Below are 20,822 nucleotides of genomic sequence, written 5' to 3'. Positions count from 1 at the left end.
AGCCGGTATGGTCGACAGACAGCGAAATTGATAGACTTTTACATTAACTCGATTTTCTCCGTATCTAGTACGAATCAAGTTAATTCAAGTTATAAATCTTATTGTAAATTTAATAATCTTTATTCACTTTCAACCATTTCTATATAAATACTCAATTAAAGCTAACATAGAACTTTCAACATAGGGTACTGTGATATTTAGATAAGTTTCGGTTATAATTTGAATTAAAACAACATTTGGAAGTAATTGAAACATTTTATTTACAACTTATCACATTAGGTTTAAAATACAACACAAAATTCAAGTGCCACCATACAAATTTTTTACACAACACACGATCTTAATATCGTCACAAAAAACCGCCACTTAACGAGTCATCAAAAGTGGGTATCGGATTTCAACCTAATTTTAAATGACTTATGCCTATTTGGACAAAGATGTTTTGTTTATTAGAAACTTAAGCTTATAAACTATGTATTACGAAAGTATCGCAGCACTATATTATATATATCTTGAGTAGGAGTTAAACAAAAATAGCTCAAAAATTTGGGTCAAAAATTACATACATTTTAAAACATAGTTTTTGGAAAAAGTATTGCAACTAACGGAACTTTTAGACATTTTCTAAGATTTAGATAGATTAAAGCATCAAAACAAATCAACAGAACAGTACAGTTCTAAGAAATATTTCAAGATATAAGTTGTTAAAAGTAGCAAAAAATGGGTCATTTTGGTACCTGAGAGGCTATAAAAGTATGGATACGACTTTTTAGTAAAACATAATATTTTCAAGGTATGGTTCTTATGAGATGTGTTTGTTTTTTTACTATCGTACATTCAAAACATCTATTCTGGTCATATTCCGGTAATGTAGCAGTCAGTTTTTTTTTAAAAACCCCCATATACCAAAATACCACACTAATACTAAACTCTCAAATAATGATGACTGTAATCCGAACAAATGACGCAACCGTGGGAACAACAATTATATCTTTTACCCAAAATATTGCCAATAATAATAAATATAGATAGATAGCTCGATAGATATATAGATAGATAATATAATAGATAGATAGATAGAAGAGACGTAAATAAAGAAATAAATACGTAAAAATATTACTTACGAATACATAAATAAATATACAGCCTTAATTGTCTTATTGTTACACGATTTGGATGAATATACTTATACTAGTTTCCGCCCGCGGCTTCGCCCGCGTTCTCAGGGTCGATTGACTGTGCCAAATCTCATAAAAATCGGTTCAGAGGTTTAAGCGTAACAGACAGACAGACATAAGGATTCCCACTGAACTGGCGACAAAAAGCGTTTCAGAGTCCTGTATGTTGTGTCCTGAGTAGCTGTGTGTGAAGGTAGTGTTTGTGTGATGTGTAACTGTTAAGAGTGATGTGGCTCAAAGCAGGTAAACACGCACAGTGGAACGTTGCACTGCCTGCAATATGCAGTTGTACGTTTATTACATACAACGCAAAATCTGCGCTGGCGTTCGTGCTTTTTTCCGGCCAGAAAGTCATATTGATCCGGAAAATGTCCCACTGGTCTAGTTGTACCTGCTGAGGGTGAAGGTGGCTTGTGTTTTGCGACCAATTCCCCTACCAAAGTTTCACGGAACCTTCGGTGGGTAAGAGGTCGCTGTGTGCGGAGTAGTATGAAAGCATTCAGGATACTAACATTTAACAGGCGCCTAAAAAACTTTTTGTACCACACCCGATTACGCCGCCTTTCTAGCGGGTACATGGCAAGCATTTGATCTTTGCGATCAACACCACCCATGCACACATTGTAATCGGGTACTATTGAGGGCTTAAGTACGTCGTCACACTTTACCGTTGCTAGCCCATGGTACGTCGAGATAAGAGAAACGAGGTTCTTATCTCGCCATACCACAAGATCCACATCGCCTGAAGTGCAGCCACGAACTTGACCTACATCCAAACCACCTTTGGTCAGATTAGTCAGTTCAGTGGGAACAAACTGTCGGTTCAACCGGACAGTACCGGCACAGTCAAACCCCCGTATCTTTAACTCTCGCGCAAGCGCAGGAGAGTTATAAAAATTATCCATCCAAACCGTGTGGCCCTTGTGCTCAAGACCATTGAGAAGTTTAAGCACAAGTGCCGGCACAACCCCAGACAAAGGACTATCTCGTGGAGATTCGTCATGCCCTACGTGCACTTCAAACCGCCACAAGTAGCCAGTCTGGGACTCACAAACCTCGTAGGTTTTGATTCCGACTGTGGCTGCTTTATTTCGGATGAATTGGTTAATATCTAACCAACCCTTCCACTGTGTCAGACTTTCGTCTAACGCAATATTTTGAGATAAAATATATAATTGTTGGAACCGCTGGTTAAGATGGTCTGTAATAGGACGCACCTTAAAAAGCTTTGCCTCCGATCGCGTCATTGTGTCTGGATTGCAGTCATCATTATTGGAGAAGTGGAGACAATTAGATAACAAAAAGTAACGGTTAAAACTCATCATTGCCGCAAACCCAGGAGAAGATAATAACTCCTGGGCTGTACTCCAGTATGAGTCTATATTTGATTTCACAATAATCCCAGTCGCTAGGACTATTGCGAAATACACGTACAGCTCATCTGGATTCGTATCACACCATTGCGTGATACGGCTGTTGGGCATTAATAGCCCATGATGAATCATAGCCGTTACTTTTTGCTGAGCATATCTATTTGTCTCCACTGAAATGTGCTCCATTATTTGGCGATCCCATATAGCAGTAAATGCATCATATGGGCTCGTCAATGGAACTGTGGGTCCACAATTAATCTGGGAGAATGGTTCCTTTCTCAATTCAGGAGGAATTTGAGATTCTTGAAACCCTCTCCACCTAAAATCAAATTTGTCGTGAGGCTCGGCGATGGCTTCGAGGTCGGCGCTTGGTTCGGGCTCGGCGTTGGGTTCCGGCTCGGGCTGGGCACTAGGTTGGGGCTGCAGGCTGGAGGAAGGCTGAGGTGGCCACTCAAAGCGTATGTCCGCATTTAACGGTGGCACCTCAGTCTCTTCCTCAGACGTAAAAAGTCTGTCAGCCCTCCTAGGCAGCTGTACCGGATTCACCAAATCTTCATCTTCATTATCGCTGTCAGCATCCTCTTCACTGCCTGTGTAAATAATAATAATAATATTAATATACTGTAGTCTGTTTTACCTATGTAAACAGATGATGTCCATCATTTTTAAATATTAACTTACCATAATTATTCAAAATTTGGGAAATGTCTTCGTCCCTTAAAGGACGAGCCCTGACAGCTGACGATGAAGATGAAGCTGGTGGAATCCTAAGAAAAGAAGAAAATCAGTACCGGTATCGCAATAACTAAAAATATAATTTTGCTCATTATTGAACTTACAAGCACCGCCTCGAAGCCGGAGCCTCCTCGCCATCTCCAATAGAGTCATTATTTCTGTAACAACAAAAAGAGCAGTGTTATTGTGAATATTTTTCCCCAGAAAATAAAACTTTAGTAACAAATAAAATAAATGAAAACTTACGCGGGTCTCTTTAGAGCGGGAGTTCGCGGAGTTGAATGCCCGCTCCCACCACATTCAACATACCTGCAAATATAAGTATTCGCTGTTAATTGTTACTGTTAATAACTAATTGCATTTGAAAATTTAAAAAATAACAGTATAATTACAGAGCCGGAGATGGTGGAGCCGAGCACATCACAGGCTCCATACTCGTGGAGGGAGAGGCGTCCACTTCTTGTATGGACGACCGTAATGATTGGGATCTACAAAAAAGTGTTAATTTTATTACCAATGAAATAATTGCTATAGAATAATAATTTAACATTAATTTACCCTTCAGGTAATGTCCTCGCTGGCGGCAGCTCCCTTCTCCTTCTTTCGTGCAGTGGCCTTTCCATAGCCTGGACTTCGGCCAGACTATGCAACGATCCACTTGTTACACTAAAATATAAATTAATTGTTTAAAATACTTTGTTCATTATTAATAATAATAATATTAATAAGCATTTTGTAAGTAAAAATAAGACGCAATTACGAGTCAGAAACTGAAGGCCTGTGTGCACCAAGACCAGCAGTACCACCACCAACACAAGCAGCACCACGAGAACCACGACCGCCGCGCGTGCGGACACGGCCCCCGCCCTGTGCACCACCTCGACCGCCGCGCGTGCGGACACGGCCCCCGCCCTGTGCACCACCTCGACCCCCGCGTGTAGTCGCTCCACTTCGTCGTCCACGAGATTGACGTTGTCTTTTTATATAAAAAAGCAGAAAAAAAGCTAGTGCAAATATTGAAAAAATAAACAAATAATGCAAAAAATAAAAAAAGTGCAAACATATAATTTTTTTTTAATTAAAAAAAATTAGCTCAATACAAAAACCAAAAGAAAAACCGATAACGAAAAAAGTGCGAAAATAAAAAATAAATTAAAATTTTAATGCATACAAATATATTCCTGAGGCATATCCCTACTAAGGTAGCATCCCAAAAATACAAAAAAATTAGCTGTCATACGTATGCTGTCGACGTAACCGGCTCCCGGTATGATACTACGTAGTATCATATTTCACTACATATTTTCATGTTTTAGCAACAAATATAATGCTACCTATGAAATATATCAAAACTAAGTAGTTTTACGTTTTAGATCTAACATCAACTTGCCTTTTTATCCATTTCTGGCTGAAATATAACGACAATAAAATCGTCACCACGTTTTCGACCTTGCACATGGTGATAGTTACAGACCGATTTTTAGTGAAAATTACCAGAAATATTATATAATTAGTATATATAATCAATAATTACTTACCCTTCCATCGTTTCAATAAATATTTAGCGAATGGTGATAGGATTAGGTAGAAGTATTCACAAAACTAGTATGTATGTTACGCTCGAGCGATCACGGAGTTTTGAATGACTGGTGTTTAAATTTTTTCCACTAAAGCTGCGCAAGTTTTGGCGTCACTTGCTAGCCTGTTTCTTCATTAAGCATTTGTAATGTGTTAGAAAGGAAAGGGTAATATACAATGACGTTCTTTAGAGCGATTAGCAAAACACTTCACACCATACCGGCACCCGGTATGTCGACATTTACGGCTAAAATTTCTTTACACCGGGAGCCGGTATTTCGACATGCAAGAGGGAGTCTTTAATTTATAATGGACCCTGTTTGCTAATTACGAGTCGAGAAAGAAAAATGAATTTTTAATTCGCATGAAAATTTCAGTCGACTTTCACTTTTTGAATGATTTATAATGTTTTCAGTGATTTCATTTCGGATCCTTAATGTCGACTTGTCGATTCGTAAATTACTTTTTCTCCACTGCTATTATTTTTATGTTTTTATGTCCATTAAATATTAAATCATGTACCTACCTACTAAAGTTATTTGTAGCTAAGTATCTATACTAATATTATAAAGCTGAAGAGTTTGTTTGTTTGTTTGTTTGAACGCGCTAATCTCGGGAACTACTGGTCCGATTTGAAAAAATGGGATAAAAAGTAGCCTATATTCTTTCTCGGGTATCAAAATATCTCCATACCAAATTTTATGAAAATTGGTTCAGTAGTTTAGGCGTAATTGAGTAACAGACAGACAGACAGAGTTACTTTCGCATTTATAATATTAGTATGGATATGAATGGTAGACATTGATAAGGGTTCTGTTTTTGTATATTATGTTGACTAGCTGACCCGACAAATGTTCTGCTAGGACACCCTTATCACAGGGGTATAAACACAGAACATATAAAGAGGTATAAATATAGTTTCAACTGAAATGTATTGAAATACATAAAATTGATAAAAATAGATTTGGCCATAATGTGACAGGAGAATTCTTCATTTTATTTCCCATACATTTTGTATTCAAATTAAAGGTTCGAAATGACATCTTCGTCTTGGAATTTCCACATCGAGCTCTATTTACAGTTTCTTAATGAACTTTCATTAAAATTTGCGAAGTACCTAATAAAAAAGTTGGCTTTCAAATTAAATGTTTGGAATAGTCATATTTCATACTAAATGTCTATGAGTGTTTGGTTTTTGAAGTGAAACTTCTTTATCGGGGTTGGACAAAAATTTAGTGTAACATTTTTGCGTTACGCTGTAGGCGTGACATTTTTGCGTTACGCCGTAGGTGTGACATTTTTGCGTTACGCGCCAACTTTTTCTTATACCTAAGTTTCACTTCTGACGTGTGTACTCTAGTACACGGCACACGCACACATTTTTTTTTTGGATATTTCTCGTTTTATTTTAAAAAGTTATTATTGTCATTTTACTCATTAGGTATATGTAGTACTTTTATTATCCACTTTAAAGTTTTTTGATATCTGTAATAGTTACGGAATAATGTAGGTACTTAGAAGCTGTTTTTATTGTCGTTAAGTTTCATTTTTTATAATTTTTGGCGCAATATACCTAGTTAAGTTTGTTCTTTTATAAGATCTTTTGCCAATAATAAACAGGACAAAAAATTATAATGGAAATCAATTCAGCATAATAATATTGTAGGTATTGTACTTTGTAGCATAATATAAATGGCTCCCTTTTCGCCCGCGACTTCGCCCGCTTTGTCTAAAACCTAATAAATTATCTACCATCTTAAAGAACTGCTCTATCTATTAAAAAACTGCATCAAAATCCGTCTCGTCGTTTCAAAGATTTATGCATACCTACATAGGACGGACAGACAGCGATATTGTTTTATACTATGTAGTGATGTAGTTCATTATTATCATAAGTTAGCTTTTTAATAACTCAGGCCCCGGAATCACAGACAAGAAAATCTATTGTGTCGTGGACCGATCGGGCCGCTGGGGGCTCAATGGGTTAATAATCTATCTATAATATAAAAATGAATCGCAAAATGTGTTGGTAAGCGCATAACTCGAGAACGGCTGAACCAATTTTGAGTACGAGGATGGTTCTTATGTAGAGAAAGCGTAAATATGTAGGTACCACGGGCGAAGCCGGGGCGGACCGCTAGTTATAAATAGAATCTATCTGATTGTCTAATTAGGTGCATTAATTTCAAGCAATCGAACTGTATAATATACATATATTATATAGTAGATAATATTAGATAGTATTAAAGCAATCATAGCACGGTCAATTTGCAGTACTAATTACTTGACCGCACACCGCCGCATGGCAAATTGCGTGCATGGATCTCACACGTGTGTTTTATCACTATCTGTTTTTTATCTATTATGGAGAAAGCTTAAGATATTCTCTGTTCATGTGTACTTTTTTGAACTCTATGGGAAGGATTTGATGCAAATGATTTGATAAACACATGTTTACATGAGCTATCATTTTATTTTACTGGCTTACGCCCGCGGCTTCACCCGTGTTAAAGAAATCCCCGCATAGTTCCCGTTTCTGTGGGATTTCCGGCATTAAAACTATCCTATGTGTAAATCCAAGTTAGCCTCTATGTGTATGCAAAATTTAATGAAAATTGGTTCGGCAGCTTTTGCGTGAAAGAGTAATAAACATACATACTCACAAACTTTCTCATTTATAATGTTCATAGAAACAAGTGTTGTCGCTTGCAGTTTGCTGTTGCAGTTTGCGGTCTGCGGCCCGTCTCGGAATTGTACCTTAAGAATTATTATAGACGTTTCACCGCAGGAAATAGTCCATACTATATAATATATTAATATTATAAATGCGAAAGTAACTCTGTCTGTCTGTCTGTTACTCAATCACGCCTTAACTACTGAACCAATTTGCATGAAATGTGCTAAAGAGATATTTTGATACCCGAGAAAGGACATAGGCTACTTTTTACTCCGGGACATATGATAGGTTTTATTCCGGAATCCCACGGGAACGGGAACTATGCGGGTTTCTCTTGACTGCGCGGACGATGCCGCGGGTGGAAAGCTAAGCCTAAGAATATGTGCTAAAACTATATATCTATCCAAACAAAATATATCTATCTATATATATCCAAACATAAAAATCGTACGTATCATGAAAAGTAAAACACTAGGTGTAAATTAGACAAATAACGCACGTATTTACAATATTAAATCTATTATATTGTAAAAATTTATTCTCTCCTTGTCTTGAATTATATAAAACGCTATCTTATCTTCCAAATAAAACCTTTTACGTGGACATAGAAAATATAATCTTAATGCATTATGCATTATGCCCTTTTTCACTTATTTCTTCCTTATGATAACTTTATATTTAAATCATTTATGAGATCTGTTACATAATTCTGTTGTATTTCTTTTTATGATGTACTTTGTAAATTATTTATGGAGACAAAAGGAATGCTCAATAATTTTATGAATGCTTACGAAATTTCAGTGTTGTAGAGAGGAAGGATTTTTGTTTATTTATATCGAATAAGCCCCGAAAGAGCTTAGACAATGTCGGAGTTTTTTCCAGCTGAAAGATTTTATTTCTTAGGGGCTATTTTATTAATCATTCATTATCCTTGGTTAAAACTTATCCGTCCAATAAAGCATAACAAAATAATAAACCAGTCATGTCGGGTAATAGAATGTATATTTATATTTGATATAGTAGTTTAATACATTAATCAACGAATTAAATTGCACGACGATGCGAAGCATCAGAGAGTGCTTTACGATCGAAAAATTTTTTTCGCCTCATTTTTGCAGCTATTCTTATTATTATAGCCTTGTTAGTTCACGGAATCAAGATATTTTGCATACTATTGTCGAAATAATTTAATGGAGATTAATCCCATACTTTTTAAAAATTGATTTACTTCAATAGAATTGGAAAAAAACACCGAAATAGGTCAAAAAATTTTCCTGCCCGTCATGTGTGAAACCTGAAAACACTATAACTTGTGAAAAAATCCATCATTTGAGTTAAATTTTTTTTTAAATATTCTAATCGACGATTGTAGGTCACTGAATGCGAATGATTAATTAATTCAGTGTCGTTTAATTGCAATTAATAAAAAACGAAAACTACAAGACTGTATATCTATATATATATATATATTTTTTTATATTTCATAATTAAATGAGCATTATGAGTCGTGCACTTTTGGATTTTCCAAATAATTTTTAAGTTTTAACCAAGGTTCGAAAAATCGCCCCGTAGCGTCAAAAAACTTTTGCCAATCCAGGTAGACCCGGACGAGTGACTAGTACTGCAGTACTAAGTTATAAATACACTAGTATTTAATTGTAAATTTACATACGAATGAACATCCTTATATGTAATGTAATGGAGTTGTATTGCCTTGTATTTGTTTGAATTATTTATAAGCAGTCACTAGAGATTCCTGCATAATTCATTAATTAACAAATACAATGAAAGCTAGACAAATGATTTAGAATGTTCGAGAAGTTAAAGATAAGTAGCTGTGCCCCGTTTATCTTTTATGCTATAATTCCTCGACAAATGGGCTATCTAACACTGAAAAAAAAATTCAAATCGGACCAGTAGTTCCTGAGATAACAAATGGTTGTTACATTTCATTTAATGACTCATGTGATGATACTTCAAATATTAATTTATTTCACAAACGTAAAGCTATAGCCAAATCGATATTTTAGAATGTATATTAGTGTTTACATCACACGCCACATGCAGTTGAAATGTTGCAAGTAAATAAAATTAATAATTTAAACTGGCAATCCATACTAATATTATAAATGCGAAAGTAACTCTGTCTGTCTGTTACTCAATCACGCCTTAACTACTGAACCAATTTGCATAAAATTCGGTATAGAGATATTTTGATAACCGAGGAAGGACATAGGCTACTTTTTACCCCGGGACATAGGATAGGTTTTATCCCGGAAATCCCACGGGAACGGGAACTATGCGGGTTTTTCTTTGACTGCGCGGGCGATGCCGCGGGTGGAAAGCTAGTACCTACTCTATATTTGGTTCATGTATCAACACGAATTATGTTTATTTTGTAAATAGAAGCAATGTATGCTGAGTTATTATTTGCTTGTACTTCCAACTAATTTTAGCTGGATTATGTTTTGTATGTAATTGTATATGTTACTAGCTGTGCCCTGCGGTTTCACCCGCATTGCTCCGCTTCTGTTGGTCTTAGCGTGATGATATAATATAGCCTATAGCCTTCCTCGGTAAATGGGCTATCTAACACTGAAAGAATTTTTCAAATCGGACCAGTAGTTCCTGAGATTAGCGCGTTTAAACAAACAAACTCTTCAGTTTTATAATCTTATATATAAAATTCTAGTGTCACAATGTTAGTCTGCATACTCCTCCGAAACGGCTGGACCGATTCTCATGAAATTTTTTGTGCATATCGGGTAAGTCTGAGAATCGGCCAACATCTATTTTTCATATGTACCACGGGCGAAGCCGGACCGCTAGTTTCAGTATATATTAGTAGTTCATTATTCTTGAAATAGGTATTCATGGTACCTACATGAATGAGGCAGTTACTTGCATCTTGAGAAATAGGAATCACATAGAAAGAGATAGGTAACAGTTACCTACATCACTCGACGATTTTATTGATTATATCTATTTGGTTTTCTGGAATTGTAATTGCTTGGATTAACAAAATAAATACATAAAAACGTATAAAATATATAATACTATTCTGTTGCTATTTCTCAAAATAAATTTCCAACTAAATTTAGTTTCAGTGCAAATATATTTTCATCTCAATTTATTTATGTGCTGATATAATTTCGAATTTTGTTTTGGACTTGCTTTATTTGTAATGAGTTACCTAGACACATTTTGTTTTTTGTTTTGCTGTTTGTACTTATTTGTTATTGATTTTTTTAGTTTTAATTGCATGTAAATTTTTAATTTATTTTTGATTTTATTTAATTTGTCTCTGATTTTTTTCGTGTCGTGTAACTGTAAATGGAAGACACAGGCTCCTGAAAAACAGTTCTTACTATCTTAGGAGCCTGGGTCGCTCTAATTTGTAAAATGTTTTAAGTGAAATAAATTATTTATTTATTTATATTTATTTATCTTAAAAGATGCTACGCTAAGTTACTTAAGTCAAATTAACTTACCTCTGAAATAACTTAAGTTGACAATGGAGGTCGTCCTAGATACGAAAACTGGATTATATATTATAATTGAATACCCAAAACTGGCCTTCTGAATTATTTAATAAGATAAATAAATTACTTCTTATTCCTATAAGTGCTGCTAACGAGATTAGGTTCGAGTCTAACATCGTTGTGCTATAATTTTTTGTTTTATTCTAAAGAGCAAAAGTATCGTAACTTACGATTTTGATAATAATAATTATGGCTATGGACAAAAATGCATTACATTTGAAGGTGCCCAATTTTATAATAAACTAGCTTTCCGCCCGCAGCTTCGCCTGCTTTGTCTGAAACCTATCAAATTATATACTAAAACCTCTGTCTATTAAAAAAAAACCGCATCAAAATCGGTTTTGTAGTTTTAAAGATTTAAGCATACCTACATGGGGACATAGGGACGGAGAAAGCAACTTTGTTTTAGACTATGTAGTGACTTACCAGTGATATAAAAACAGCTAAATCGATGTATGTATTTAAAAAGAGCCTAGCTGATCACATACTTAATGACCAATCACTTTTGGAATAAAACAACTTACGTTTGGAATAGCTGTGCTCGGACGACTGTTTCATTATTTATTTACTTTGTTATGTTATTCTCATGTAATTAGCTTTAAGTCTTTGAATGAGAATACATCATTCTTTAAAATTAATTATACCAGTAGAAACTTTGAATGGAAAGCTACATTTATCGATAACACGTGTAGGTACTACGTGTACGTGTTGTAGGTAAGTATAATCAGCTCATGAAAAGCGCCCCAGGCTTTTTTCACAAATATACTATGTATTGGTTATTGCTTGATTCCTAGATTAAGAATTATTTTCTACTTTTTAGTTGTAAGTATCTAGCTAGAAAGCGTGCTTTTTAGTTTTTCAAACTATATTTATTTTGTGTAACGATGTATTGGAAATATTTAAGAGCGTTAACGCTCAACGCGTACCGGCCACAGACATGCCACAGAGCAAGTAATATAGGTAGTAACCGTTACTGAAGCCGTATAGGTATATTACCACAGAATATATAATATTACTCAATATTACCGCATAGTACAACACAAATCGGCGTCATATCGCGGCGTTTGGTTACGGCGAAGGCTCTGACATGCAATAAAACGTGTCCTATCTAACAAAGCCATTATCGCGTATTACTCGTACTTTACCAGATTGACAGTACATTACTGCGTCGTACAACACCATTCAGCGTCATAACGCGGCGTCAGTTTAGCGCGTCAGTTTTTAACGCATGACAGAGCGTTAAAAAGCGCTCTATCTAGCAAAGCCTTTACACATAACACCCACAGCTTTGATTAAGAGAAGCCTTTGCTATCACATGTCAATGTATCAAGATCGTAATTATAGATGTCTGACATATTTCAATGGGATTGAAAGGGTGGTATCATAATGCTGAATTTAATTATCGAGAGGTAATAAGATTAGCCGATCGGCTTTCAAAGGGGTCGTGGGATTAAATTCTTTTAATGTTTTACGGATCCGCATTTTTGTAAAGATATTTTGTTTAAGTTAAAATATATGAAAAGCTATATCGTTTTGCAATTATTTTTTCTAGTTTCTTGTGTTTGGCAAATAAAGCTTTTGAATGTAATAAAAACTAAATAATATATAAAATCTAAGCTTGTAGAGTCCCTGAAACTGCGAACGCTCATGGGCGGCGACAACCTTGCAAAAGGTAAGTCGCCTGCTCTTTTGCTGGATATGACATAAAAAAACGCGTACCTATTTTATTTATCTATAATAATAATAATAATAATAGGGCGTAGGGATGTGACGACCCCATCGCCCACGGTTGGAATATCTATTGTCTACGTGACAGTAGATATTCCACCCGTGCAGTCAGTCACCCGCAGGACACCTTGTGGCGGGGTGTCGGGGAGTAGCGACCCCGCGGGAACCGAGTGCTCCCGGGGGAGGCCCCTGTCTTCATCTCCGGCTTGCCTTCACCGGCCGGTCGGAGTGAAGCCTGACGAGGACAGGACCCCCACCTCTGGCTTGCCTTAACCGGCCGGCCAGAGTGGAGTCGCGAGAGCTTTTAGCTCGAAGGGTGGATGCGAAGCGTAAGTGGCGAGTGGGCACGTGATGCTGGACCCTCAGGGAGCGCGTGATCGTCGTTTAAAGTCCAGGGACGCCTCTCCACCCTTAGCTGCTCACGACATGTTGCCCTCTTGTTGCTAAGTTACAGCGACTTTTTAGAGGGCCCATCTGTGAGAGGGCGAGTCACCGTCTGCCAATATATTTTTACAAACTTTGTTGTAGAAAGGCAGACGCCATAGTTCCTATAGATCCAGTAACCTGTCCACATAGCACCCCTTCCATAGTCCAGTCATTTATTTCCATTTTCTGTAATAGTCCTACATCGGCCGCGGACTGCCCAGGGCTGTATCTCTATATAGTGCAGTCATGGGCAGGCTGCGGCTGGTGTCCCATAACACATTAAAACTCTCAAAAGGGCCTCTGCGTGTTGGATCCGTGTCCCCACGTAAGCCTTCCAAAAGACCGGGTACCGTCCTTCTGGTGGTACCCGAGTATTATGGAGATGAGAAACATAATAATAATAATAATAAGGGCGTAGGGATGTGACGACCCCATCGCCCACGGTTGGAATATCTATTGTCTATGTGACAATAGATATTCCACCCGTGCAATCAGTCAACCCGCAGGACACCTTGTGGCGGGGTGTCGGGGAGTAGCGACCCCGCGGGAACCGAGTGCTCCCGGGGGAGGCCCCTGTCTTCATCTCCGGCTTGCCTTCACCGGCCGGTCGGTGTGAAGCCTGACGAGGACAGGACCCCCACCTCTGGCTTGCCTTAACCGGCCGGCCAGAGTGGAGTCGCGAGAGCTTTTAGCTCGAAGGGTGGATGCGAATCGTAAGTGGCGAGTGGGCACGTGATGCTGGACCCTCAGGGAGCGCGTGATCGTAGTTTAAAGTCCAGGGACGCCTCTCCACCCTTAGCTGCTCACAATATGTTGCCCCCTTGTCGCACTATTGCAGCGACTTATTTCGGGGGCCCATACAGTGAGAGGGCGAGTCACCACCTGCCAACATATTTTTACTTTCTTTTAGTAGAAAGGCAGGTGCCATAGTTTCCCATAGTCCACAGTACCAGTCCATTAAGCATCCCAATCCATAGCCCAATTATTAAATTTCCATACCCTGCAATAGTCCTACATCGGCCGCGGACTGCCTAGGGCTGTATCTCTATAGTGCAGTCATGGGCAGGCTGCGGCTGGTGTCCCACAACACATTAAAATTCTCTAAAGGGCCTCTGCGTGTTGGATCCGTGTCCCCACGTAAGCCTTCCAAAGATCCGGGTACCGTCCTTCTGGTGGTACCCGAGTATTATGGAAATGAGAAACATAATAATAAAAACATTTATTGACAATAAAACACACCACACAGATACAAAAAACAAACATAATTAAAAAAGAAAACAAAAAAAAAACCAATAGAACTTAAAAACTAATAAAACTAGGTATTTTAAAGCCTATCTAGGTATTTTAAAGCCTTGAAAACAATGATACAGATGTACACACATAATATCGATTTGGCTTACTAACCGTGCGTTGATACAGCTGTCAATTTTAGACATAAAAATAAAATAAACAAACAAACAAACATTAATAGACCGGGAAAAGTACAGTGACCACGATCATAACCTTCGTTAAGCGTGACCTCAAGCGGAATATGTTTAAAAATATAATTTATTTACATTTTCATCTGTGAAATACGCCAGATGTGTGCGTCAAGCTAATAAACATGATTATTTTCGTATTTAAAAGTTTCAATTCGATACATCGCTCTTAATGGGCGGCAATAGTGTATTTCTTATGTATGCCATAAAATTATGTGTAGATTGGAACGTGGTAAGGCTTGGTTGAAATGATAATAGGCATTAGGCGGGCCCACACAGAGCGAGCACCCTCGCAAATAAGTGCTGCACGAAAGCGGCTCGGTCAGTGTGGACGTGGCTTGTCGATTAAATTGTGTGCTGTCATTTTCCTCAGACCATACGACTGGGTGAACTGATTTTGATGATGCTTTTTTCTTTCAAAACTCGTATCTTACGTTTGGTCACATTTGAAGTTTGTGTATAGTTATGTCAATTTGAAAGCGGTTTAATTTTTTTAAATGGTAATTATTTCAGATAATTATTATGTAATGCATAAAAGCTATTTAGGGACGCATGGAAATAATGTTTTGTTAGATCAAAAGATAAATTGTAACAACTATTTTTTTTTAAGTGGGGAAATCTTCCAAAGATACCTACGGCCCCCGGGAAAGGAGCCGTGGGCAGTACCTACTGTAACGAAACTTAACGAAATTTTCACAAATATCACTTTCATTAAAATAAATGTTACTGTACAAGCAGAAAATCGTTTAAAGGGTTGTCACTTGCACGTTTATGAAAATATTAATTTGTTATGCAGATACGAGACGGTAAATGCATATAAATGTAGTAATTACAGCCTTACAATGAATTTAAAACAGGATTTGTTATTACAAGTAATAACCCGTGGTTTTACTTGCACTGAAAAATCTTAAAGAAGTAATAAATGTTAGAATCTTAATACAAAGAATACAAAGAGTATAATTATTATTATGTTGAAAAGTCATTCACAAGCAAATAGCCGAAAATAAGGTTAGTAGGTTTGATAAGAAGAAGGCTGAATAACTGGATGTATCGTAAAATGAACGATCGTCTTCATTTAGCGCGATAGCGGAGTAATAGGAGACTATTATTGCAAGACATTTTATTAAGCTCGTCGTAAAAGCTGCTCCGATTTTTCTTTGAAAATTTTGTTAACAAGCGCTGCTTAATTTAGGGTTGGCGCTCTTTTGTTTTAGTTTATAATGTTACGATAAGTTGTGTATTTATTAAGGCGGAAAAGTATGCAATTTTTCGTGGTTCTTGGACTCGGATGGTAATTTCTTAAAATTGAGCAGTGTTTTTGCCCCAATCCAAAAGGTAGAGGATGAGAGAATGACGTGTGTGCTATTCTTTTATTGATTCTTCTATTTATCTTCATTCTTAGATTAATCCAGATTTACTTTTGGACCTCATATTATATTACAATTTAAAATCCTTGTCACAATAGCATAGGTATTTATTTTAAAAATACATCACTACATAGTATAAAACAAAGTCGCTTTCTCTTTCCCTATGTCCTATTGTATGCTTAAATCTTTAAAACTACGCAACGGATTTTGAGAGGAAGAGGAAGATTTTAGTATATAATTTATTAGGTTTTGGACAAAGCGGGCGAAGTCGTGGGCGGTAAGCTCGTATTATATAAAGGTATAGACCAGATCTGATTTTCCAAGCAGTTCATAATGTAGCTTATATAAAATAGAAACCCCAAACCTCTTGACCTCGTAAAGCGATAGCTACAATTAGAAAAACATCTTCAAACAGTTTCATTGACGCAGATAATGAAATCTCCTGATTACGAACATAAAGATGAGCGAGCCTAATTTTTTCAACGTTTTTCTTATTGCTCCGTTGATAAGACAGTTTTATTCAAGCAGTTCATAATGTAGCTTATATAAAATAGAAACCCCAAACCTCTTGACCTCGTAAAGCGATAGCTACAATTAGAAAAACATCTTCAAACAGTTTCATTGACGCAGATAATGAAATCTCCTGATTACGAACATAAAGATGAGCGAGCCTAATTTTTTCAACGTTTTTCTTATTGCTCCGTTGATAAGACAGTTTTATTCCGGTCCCTTTGTAGGAGCGGCTTTTACAGGCCGCCAATTCGGACCCTTATATAATAATTTTTAGAACTTTTTTTATGGGATGTGTATTACTTATTCTATAGTAAAGTCTTGGATTAAATTTCAGTGAAGAGAGACATTTTATGTAGATTGAAATTATTTATTTATGACTTCATTTAGAATAACTTTTTTCCACTGATACATTTCGTAAGAGTTTTATGACTTTTAAGCACTTATATATGAGTGTCGTTTATATTTTCAGGAATTTTTACTTGTTGCTATTATCAATAAATCAAAGAACAGTGTAACTACAATAATTCAATACGATCATAATTGATATCTTAAACATATTATACAAAGAGACGGAAATAAAATAATAAAAATATAAAGAAGTGCCAGCCCTATTTAAAAAACTCTTTAACGTCAACCCTATTACGTATCTATAAATGTATACAGGTTAATAGGGTTCATTATGCAAAGCTTTTGTTGTTCAATTAAAAGTATAATTGAGTTCAAATAAAATCATAGGAAAATATATTTAATGGGTCCTCTTCACAATGGGCAGTGTTGGACCATTAGAGGCAGGCTCGATAGTGTAGAGGGCCTTAATGTCTGTGACATGATTTTAAAAGAGCAACTAGGGAGTTTATTGCCGGTTCTTGGCCATAGATACTGCTTTCCGAATCGGTGGTAAATGTTAAAATATGACGATTCAAAAATGCTTCTAGAAGAAGTCTAATTGAATAAATAAATGTTTGAGTTTATGATCGGCCGTTATTGTAGGTGTTTATTCATAATCGTGTTAACAATATTCACTTTTAAACGAAAGTGATTACAACCCAATTATATTTTACATAATAATTACCTCTTACAGGGTCGGGTTGGTCGCAAGACTTAGGTGAAACCTGAAATATAAATGGAATGATATAAATTTATTTAATAAATTTATATTATTCAGCCAATAGTTGACAAATATTTTTAACCGACTTCAAAAAAGGAGGAGGTTTATTCATAATCACCTACAATAACGTCGACGTTCATTTGTTGGGCCAACGGTCTCGATTGTTAAAAAAGCCCATTACATTTGAACTACTTATATTGTATTTATAGAATATTGCGTATCATAGGGTATATATTGGCCAATAAATCTCTTTTGAATTACAACATCGAGTACTATGTAATTTATTTTCTATTTATGTTTATAAAATGGTCTGATAAAAATGGAGAGTCGAGTCAATCAATTTGCTGTACTATTTTTAGTACTTACCTTCTAAAAACTGTATACATAATGGATTTAAATCTCGTTTTTTATAAATTCTTAGTTTGACTTAGGTGGAATAAATCGTGTTTGAAATCGGCTTTTTAGTTCTGAATTTATTATCTAAATTTCCTACGTTAGATAGGTAGCTACTACTAACAATTGCAGATATAGGTTATTTTAACTATATTTAATAAAACGTAAACACACAAATATCACAACTGTGCGTATAGACACATAATGTCAATATTTTAACTAAAATAAATATTATATTCGGCAAAACCGAATGTCAGGAATTTGGGTCAAATTCCAATTGAAACATTTGTGATTTGATTGCATGGATATCATACCAGAGCCAGAAAACATATAAATACTCGATAAGTTTAATATTATTTCCATTGCTGCCTTTCATAAATTCATTAAATATATCCTTACATAATATTAATATTATAAACCAATGCGCGTACCATCCACACACACTCAGCCTAACATATCAGGCGAGATTCTGGTCAAACGCTGCCCTATTTACTATAAAAAATGCGAAAGTTTGTGAGTATGGATGGATAGATGTATGTTCTCTTTCACGAAATAAACTGGACGGATTTGGATTAAACTTTACATTAATATAGGTTATATCAGAATAATATAGAGAGCTAAAGAAATACAATTGATTTTACCCGGGATCGTCCGCGGGATGACGCGAACAGCAAGCAAGTTATTTTTTAAGTACCTAATGAAAATATGTCCTTGAAATAAATGTTTTTCAAAGTAGTACCCGTACGTTGCATTTAGAGTATATTATGTTCTATGCTAGTACCTAGTGTAACATACAGGTCTATGAAGTAAACAAGTTATAACTGCGTTAAAAACAACCGACTTCAAACTTGCACCTGCAACATTTACAAATACAGACAAAAATGCTCATAAAATAAAAACTACTGGGCCTATCCGAATAAAATTTTTATAGGACCAATTCGACACCATCCCGCATCGAACAAAAAAAGAATCACGTAAATCGGTTCAGAAACCTCGGAGTAATCGGTGTACATACATAAAAAAAAAACATGTACCGACCTAATTGATAACCTCCTCCTATTTTTGAAGTCGGTTAAAAATATTTGTCAACTATTGGCTGAATGATATAAATTTATTAAATAAATTTATATCATTCCATTTATATTTCAGGTTTCACCTAAGTCTTGCGACCAACCCGACCCTGTAAGAGGTAATTATTATGTAAAATATAATTGTGTTGTACAATTACTTTCGTTTAAAAGTGAATATTGTTAACACGCAAATTGTTCTCGTAATTTCTGTTTTAATACTGAGTTTGTACGCTCCGATTCTGAACGAAAAGAGAATTTAATGAAGGAATTTTTTTGAGATTTTAAGCTATTGCATAGCTTCTATCGTGGGCCTTGAGCGCGGGGACCGAATCGAGAAATTCCGTAACGAAAAAACCTCACGCTCCCCACTCCGACGGGCGGAGGTGTGGCTTGAAAGCATAGCATGCAACAGCGCAACCGCCCCAGTCCCCGAGTGCCACACGTCGTTTTTTTTAATATTTGAAACTCCAGTTTTTCATTATTATATCCTAGGACAAGGATTATTATCGCTAAATCAAAGAGACTTTTTTTTCGATCAGCAAACAATCTTGGAAATATTCACATTTACAGGGAAAGGCATGTCACAATTCTACTTTTTGTAAAAACAATCGGGTAATAAATTTTGAGTCTAAACTGATTAATTTTGTAATCTAAATTATTATTACAATCAAGATATAGATTTTGTTTATTCATCGGGAAACTCAAAGGAAATGAATATTTTTCTATATTATACCGAAATTGGCCTAAGAAGTATCTTACTAATATTTGTGTCGTGTTTTCTAATTTAAAAACGAAGCAAGTCTTTTTACTTTTTATTAAAAAGTGTGATGAAAGAGGCTAATGCTTCAAAGGAAGCGCTGTGAAAAGTTGTCAATTCGACTGCTTTTTTTAATATTTTATGTATGTTTGCTGTACACTGATTACGCCGAGGTTTCTCAAAAAATATTCATGCTTTTTTTCACTTAGAAAATTGTAAGGTACAAGAAAGTTTAAACGATATTTTTTTCATTTATTTCTATAGAGTAGGTATCGAACAAATATCGAGATATAGGTACCTAACGATTTGCCTAAAGAGATTTCAGTCAAAATTTTTCCAGATGATAATCAACATATTGAAGTGAAATTTCTTTAGGCGCGTTGAAAATAGCATACACAAGATACACATAATATGATATCTGTATATAATTAAACGTCCTACACATATATATTTCTAGTCTATTATAAAATGAACATCAAAAGAATCACCCAATTTAGAAGTGTCTTTGTAAAACATTTTAATTATCCTATTTATCAAGAGATTTTATGATTTGAGATTTTTAATATAAATATTCTTGAAAGGACCGTGGGAGGTAATTTTCTGAGTTTTTTTGGATTATAAAGTAATATGATTAGCTCCGGTTACAAAAAATATGACTAGTTGTGCCTCGCGGTTTTATACGCGATCTAAGGGACAAGTACTATTAATTACTAAAACGGATCTTCAACAGCTGTTATCTTTCTATTCGCAATTCGGTGGTTTAACTGTGAAAGTGTAACAGACAAACAAGATGACAAAACTTTCACATCTATACTATAGTATTACTAGCGGTCCGCCCCGGCTTCGCCCGTGGTACATATTAACGTTTTCTCTACATAAGAACCATCCTCGTACTTCAA

General features: G+C 35.8%; 1 protein-coding gene across 2 annotated transcripts; it reads right to left on the bottom strand.

The window, feature by feature from the left end:
• Positions 1 to 240: 240 nt before the first annotated feature.
• Positions 241 to 4,922, bottom strand: LOC123703808 (piggyBac transposable element-derived protein 4-like). 2 transcript variants are annotated; one of them, XM_045651968.1, is made up of 8 exons: positions 4,825 to 4,918; positions 4,047 to 4,262; positions 3,845 to 3,952; positions 3,679 to 3,774; positions 3,533 to 3,595; positions 3,391 to 3,444; positions 3,233 to 3,318; positions 241 to 3,141 (listed from the first exon to the last, which is right to left on the bottom strand). In XM_045651968.1, the coding sequence occupies exons 1-8, from the start codon at positions 4,830 to 4,832 to the stop codon at positions 1,397 to 1,399; spliced, it is 2,376 nt and encodes a 791-aa protein (XP_045507924.1). In that variant the 5' UTR covers positions 4,833 to 4,918; the 3' UTR covers positions 241 to 1,396. The 2 variants fall into 2 exon arrangements, with proteins under 2 accessions (XP_045507924.1, XP_045507925.1); XM_045651969.1 differs by lacking the exon at positions 4,047 to 4,262 and having other exon boundaries at positions 4,825 to 4,922.
• Positions 4,923 to 20,822: the final 15,900 nt, after the last annotated feature.

The sequence above is a fragment of the Colias croceus genome, chromosome 27 (assembly GCF_905220415.1).
Source record: "Colias croceus chromosome 27, ilColCroc2.1".
Classification (NCBI taxonomy): domain Eukaryota; kingdom Metazoa; phylum Arthropoda; class Insecta; order Lepidoptera; family Pieridae; genus Colias; species Colias croceus.
This window is presented reverse-complemented; position numbering and strand designations above follow the sequence as displayed.